The following is a 6,594-nucleotide window of genomic DNA, read 5'->3' as shown; positions in this document are numbered from 1 at the left end:
GGGAGGGACGGAGAGAGAGAGAGAGAGAGAGAGAGAGAGAGAGAGAGAGAGAGAGAGAGAGAGGGAGAGAGAGAGAGAGAGTCACATTCCCATGTCTCAACTTGACTGATGGTTACAGATGCATGAAAGCTAGAGATCCAAAGGAGAAAAGATAGGCAGTGAGAAAGAGATGGTGAGGTGATGGTATTTAGTATCAGCAACAGCAGCAGACTAGTACTACTTGGTTGTTATTTAGAACTCAAAAAGCTTCTCCAACTCAACAAGCAGCTAGCTCTTTGTCAGCCCTTAACACCCCCCCACCCCCACAGTGTTGGTCCCATATTCCTCCACATATCCCAACTCAAAAACCAATCAAAGCTAGAAGACCAAATTGAGCTAGCAAAAGCCTTCCCCTAAAATAATCATCCACCTCTCTCTCTCTCTCTCTCTCTCTCTCTCCATTGCTTGCAAGCAAGAATGAGCGAGCAAGTTGACTCCTTCTCCCAGCTCCCCTTCATCCGCCCGGTGCCGCCGGCCCTCGACAAACCCTTGAATTCTTCTTCTCCTTCTTCTAGCCCACCCATCCGCCTCTTCGGCTTCGACTTCCCACACGAGCCCAATTCTCCTAACCAAGAGCCCATCAAATTAGACTCACCCTCACCCTCGCCCTCACCCACCACCACCACCACCACTAACACTACCACTACTACTACTACTACTACTGCTACCGCCACCACTACTAATAAAAATAACAGCAACGGTGAGAGTGTGAGGAAATTCGAGTGCCACTACTGCTGCCGCAACTTCCCGACCTCGCAGGCGCTCGGCGGCCACCAGAACGCACACAAGCGCGAGCGTCAGCACGCAAAGCGGGCCCACCTCCATTCCGCCGCCATGGCGGTGCACCACCACCACGCCAGCATGGGCCATGAAGGCCACGTCTACGGCCTCTTCAACTACCATAGGCTCGGCTCGATCCCCTCGGCCGGGCGGTTCGAGCCTACGCCACCGGCCCATTACCCTTCTTGGACTAGTACTAGTACCAGTCTTTCTCCTGGGTTGAGCCCGGGTGCAAGGTTCTACGGGGGAATTGGGACGGTGTCGCAGCCCATTAACGGAAGTCCGTTGCCCGGTTTGTGGAGGCTGCCGGTCCACGGCGGCGCCGCCAGTTTTGGTGCCCTGCATCGAGATCGCTCCATGGAGGTACCTTTGCTCGGAGCAGGCGTCGTTGATTCGTCTTCTCCTTCGTCTTTGCCGCAGGAAAGAGGTGGGTACGGATCCGCGGCTAAGGATGGCCTGAGTTTGGATCTGCACTTGTAATTGTTGTTCGAACTCCTTTTGATTAAATAACAAGATTTTTCTTCCCATTTTTCTCTCTTTTCGCGGATTTTTTTTTCTTTTCCGGTGCTTCTTTTTTGGCTAAAAAATATAACAAAACCCTAGCTTGGTGGCAGAATGAGTCCTTTTCAACTGAGTTAGATGGTTGGCTTAATCATGGTAGTTGTGGTTGGCAGAATTTTGCTTGATATATCAATTAATGCTTCTGGAATTGATTTCACATTATCATTTTTATCAATAATTTACTTCATTGTTTTCACGAGAATTTCGATGCTAAAAAAGAATTATTCACCGTCTCTTTTTGTAGATAGTTTTAATTTTTATACGTCTTTTGAACTTATTGCTTTTCTCATAAGAAAACATAAAAGTGAAAAATAAACCACAAGAGCTGTAACCATTCTCACATCTTCTCCAAAGGCAATACAATTAGCGTCTCGCAGTAGGTACGTAGTGGCTTGAATACAAATATGATATCTATTCTTTATATAATTGGAGATTCTGTTCTCCAATTATGAACTTAAAGTTTGAGCTAGTTGCAATTTTGCATACCTACAAGCATCAAAGAGTACTGTCAAGTGCAGAGACATTCGGTTTAACAAGTTGGATAGATGATCAATATATAATTAGGGGTAGAAGAAGGTATTCATAAGATTACTTAAAGATCGGTGTATTTTTTTCTAATTAGTAAACGCTATGCTTACAAATAATCTACAAACATTCTACAAGATGACTTGTCAACTTATTAACCTTCGATAGTTTCTCTCTTCATCTCATAACCATCGCTATTACACTATATCAAAAGTGTTTGTAGAATGTTTGTAAAGTATTTGTGAGCATAGCGTTGTTCTTTTTCTAATAGCAAGGCTGTGAGCTACTCCCATGCCCTTTCTAGTTTCTACTTAAATATTTTGTACTGTCTTCCATGACCTGTCCGATGAGATGATAATAATATTTATGTGTAAAGTTCTGTTTAAATACATTAGCATCTGTCCTAATTCAATTCCATATACGCTCGAATGGTCAAATAGAAATTATACCGTTTAGGTTTGCATTATTTCCTAGGAACAAGCTAAAAACTTTCTTAAAGTGATATGATTACATATAACTAACTACTTACTTTATTTTGTTCTTTTACATAAATTCTTTTTTTAAAAAAAAATTCTCAGAAGCACAACCTTTGCCATTTCTCCACTACGGCATTTAGTTTATTTATTGTCAACATCCTGTCCAAATAATAAATATTAAACAAACGAAAATTCTGACAAAAGGATTGACTTTATCAAACAAAATGTCAGAGGAATTGATATGAACTAAACTTCTAGCAGACTAAGAGATTGCATTAAGTTATAGTAGGTACGTCCCCTCGCCAATAATTGGTGCTAAGAGCTGCTTGGCTAAGTTTAGTGATCACCTGGCTCACATTTAGATGAGTATACTTGAAACTAGATCAAATTGTACTTTGTAAGGTCTGGCGTTCCATGACAACAATGATTAGCATGTGAAGCTCATGTGGGAGAAAAGGGACAAAAAGGAGGAAGAATTATTTTGCTAGAAACAAACTTGTACATGCTAAGATCCCCAGCATAACAAGAACAAGTGTATCTCACTGGATTGTGTAAGATAGATAACAGTAGATCTATTCGACGTTTCTGAATGCAACTTCTAAGATGCAATGGTAGGTCAGGGTACTTTGATGAGAAATAAATAAAGTGGGGAAAAATCCAACGAAGGAACCCAGGTGCATGCTAGCTGCAAACTAATTTATAGTTTTTGACCAAACTAGCCTCCTCTAAACTTTATATACTGAAATATACCATACCTTAAATTTAATACGAAAACAAGTCTAATTTTGTCATATCAGTATCCGTGTCAATATAATACTGACTGATCAACATTTTACTTAGCTGACGATCGAGTTTAGTGTACTACTTACAGGTTAAGTCACTGATCTTATTAGTGTTTTTATTATGCCAAGGTAACACATGTCAAAAAAATTATTAAGGCACAGACTCAATACGCTTGACTTAAGTATCAGATAAAAAATGTTATACATTTCAGCGTTTTATTTAATATAAAAATATTAAAAACTTATTAGTAGTTCATCTTAATATTGATCAATTTAGTAATTTTAATGCTGAATTGATGATATAGATACGGAGTAGTAAAAATATACCCGTTTCCGCATTAGGTTTGGGAGTGTGGTAAAGAAAATTTAGAGGTTTGTAAGTTTGGTCAAAAACTCAATTGATATCATGAGGGGAACTTATTATGTCCCCAGATAGCTACACATCATTGAATGGTTTCCTAACACACCTCTAAATGCGGGCTCTGCCACTTACAGTCTTACACTGCATGCCCAGTGCTGCAATCTCGTGCCTTTTTCCCAGAAAACAAAGATCAGTGGCTTAAAAGATCATCACCATCATCATTATCATCATTCTCTCTCTCTCTCCCTCCCTCTCTCTCTCTCTCTCTCTCTCTCTCTCTCTCTCTCTGCATCTGAGTGTTGCATGTGCCAGCCTTTGAGTTCTTGGAATTGGGAGGGTAAAGATGAGCACAAGAACCTAAAAACTGAGCACAAGAACAAAAGAAAAGGGGTGGTGGTGCGTCAGAAGCATTTTGGCATGAAGAAATTTTTTGCCAGGAACTATGGCCCAAGATAGTACCACTGACCGAAGCCCAGTAGTAGAAGGCCCCCACTTTTCTTTCTCTTTCGTTCCTTGAGTTTTGATCAACAAAGAAGGTCAAAAAATATAATATGAGAAGATTAATAGACACATGAACTGTTGCCCATCTTTATATAAACCTTATATTATCTTCTTCTTTTTTTAACACGTTAATATCTTCAACTATCTAATATCTCTTACCACCTAACATCAAACGTGAAATGAACTCCTCTCTCTTCTCTTTCTTCCAAAATAAGTTAAAATATTCTCTGAAGCACTTGAAATGATCACATAATATTCTTTTAACAATTAGTTAAACAAAGAATAACTAGAAGAAATATTTCAAAGGTTTTGCATAGTAAAAGGTCACAAAGATTAAATGAGAATCTATATATAAAGATGAGCAATAGTTTAAACATCTCATCTCTTTTTCATATATTTTCACCTTTTTCTTTCTTCTAAATTCCAATCTTATATTACAAAGATCAACCTGAGGTATTAAAATTCACAATCTAGACCAAAACTGAGTTATAAATTCCAATCTTATATGAAAAAGATCAACATGAGGAATATAAATTCACAATCTTATACAACTCAGTTTTGGTCTAGATTGTGAATTTTAATACTTGTTGAAATCTCTCAAATTTATCAGTCAAGTTTGGGCCTGTAAACCGGCATAGGACAGAGTCTTCGATGAACAATTGGGATTTGGGCTTACTAGAGGCCCAAAACCATCTGATTAAAGGAAAGAGCTATTATCTATCTCTCCATTAAATCAAGCATTGAAAAAATAGAGAGTTTTTGGCCTCAGCTCAGCTCAAGTTGAGTTTACCTTGAGCCAATCTAAATCGAGCCCGGGCCTCAGTTGAGCTTATTTTCAAGCTGAGCTAGTCTAAGTCGAACCAAGCCCAAGCCGAGCCTAACCCTAAAGTTAGGCTATTTTCAAGCCAATCTAAGCCGAGTCTATCATTCAGGCTTGGCTTGAAATTCAATTCTAGCCCAAAAATTTGTTTAGACTGGCACCCTAACTAACCATTCTGATGACTTATATAGAAAATTTAAATCCAAAAATTATATATTTCCAAGTCTAAAGTAGAAAAATTCTATATAGGTTGTTGGTCCAGTTAGCAACTTGTATTTGAATAATATCCAAACGTAAAAGAGATTTATGTATAATTTTCTTTCTGAGATTTAACAAAAATTTTAAAAATTTTGAAATTTTCATATAAGTAGGTGACCAAATCAGTGATTTATATCTATAAGTCGCAAGTGATTATTAAACACACCCAGTCTTGTATTTAACTTTCAAAATAAATTGGATATGTAGAAAAACTCATCAAACTTATATTTAGGAAGCTGCTCCATCAAAGTCTTAGACTAGGTTAGAAATTTACAGACACACATAGTCTCATATTTAATTTCTAAAGTAAATTAGACATGTATAAAAAAAAAATATAGATGACTTCCATTTGGGAAGTAGCTGAACCGAGATAGCTGACTACGTTAACAATTTTCAAACACATCTTTTTTTATATTTAACTTAGAAATAAATTTAGAGACAGTTTTAAAATAATAAAAAACTATATTAAAAAAAGACCCTGATGTTAACTTTTGATCCCTTTTAAATCGATCAATTTGGCCCACTAGTCGATATGCTATACCGACCTATTAACAAACCCGTGAAAGTTATAACGTCCGATAAAGTCGATTAGACAAGCTAACCACTCAATATATATATTTAACAGTTAACGAGATTAGTGGCTCAAACTTCCACATCCATGCTTTGTGTGTTCAGAGTAAGATTGCAACCCAAAAATCTAGACATATTAGTTTCTTTCCAAACTTATGTCTGCCCATCTCTCAGCGTACGTCTTTCTATTGGGGGGCTTAAAGTCTTAAAACGTACTATGGAAGCCAAATTCTATGTGTTAATGTAGACATTTGGTGGTACTTGGCTCCTTCGCAGAGATATGCTTCCATTTGAATCTTGACTACATGGACAACGCTACCATGTCACAGTCACTTAGATTTGACATGCCCATCAGCCAAATAGGACATAATTATAGCCCTAGACTGTTTAATTTGGCTCACTGATATGGAGCCATCCATACATGCACACATGCACATCAATAGTCAGTGTTTACTGTATCTAAATAGTTATAGAGATTTAAATTTATGAATAATTCTCTTCACCACCATCGAACTATAACGATTTTTTCATAATGAACTCCCGAATTATTTCTTAATATATGATATTAAAAATATATCACCCACTTCTTTCCTTAGATTTCTACTAACTATTCTTATCCATAAATTGTTATATAATAATCACATGATAAAAATATGACATATTTATTTTTTATATATATATTTGTAAGTCACATTCAACTTAAGAGCTAATTTTATGTTAACAAAAATATAGAAGGAATTTGGTTATTTTCTTAATTTCATCTATGACTTTAAGGGGCTGAGATATACTTGACAAAATCTCATATTTATTATTAAAACAAGATGAGTGATTCTTATAAGAAGGTTAATGATTTGAGCACTATTATGCGTACAAATATTTTACTAGTTAGGTGGCATGGTATCTCATCAACTCTTAGTTTTT

The 6,594-nt window shown here is 37.0% G+C and overlaps 1 protein-coding gene across 1 annotated transcript; it reads left to right on the top strand.

Moving 5' to 3' along the window:
- Nucleotides 1-1,344, top strand: LOC140778573 (zinc finger protein GIS-like). Its single transcript, XM_073123365.1, has one exon. The coding sequence runs from the start codon at nt 457-459 to the stop codon at nt 1,297-1,299; it is 843 nt and encodes a 280-aa protein (XP_072979466.1). The 5' UTR covers nt 1-456; the 3' UTR covers nt 1,300-1,344.
- The last annotated feature ends 5,250 nt before the right edge of the window (nt 1,345-6,594 follow it).

Source organism: Typha angustifolia, chromosome 15 (assembly GCF_048772165.1).
Source record: "Typha angustifolia cultivar Huaian chromosome 15, ASM4877216v1, whole genome shotgun sequence".
In the NCBI taxonomy this organism is placed as follows: domain Eukaryota; kingdom Viridiplantae; phylum Streptophyta; class Magnoliopsida; order Poales; family Typhaceae; genus Typha; species Typha angustifolia.
The sequence above is the reverse complement of the archived record's forward strand: the minus strand, read 5'-3'. Positions and strand labels throughout refer to the sequence as shown.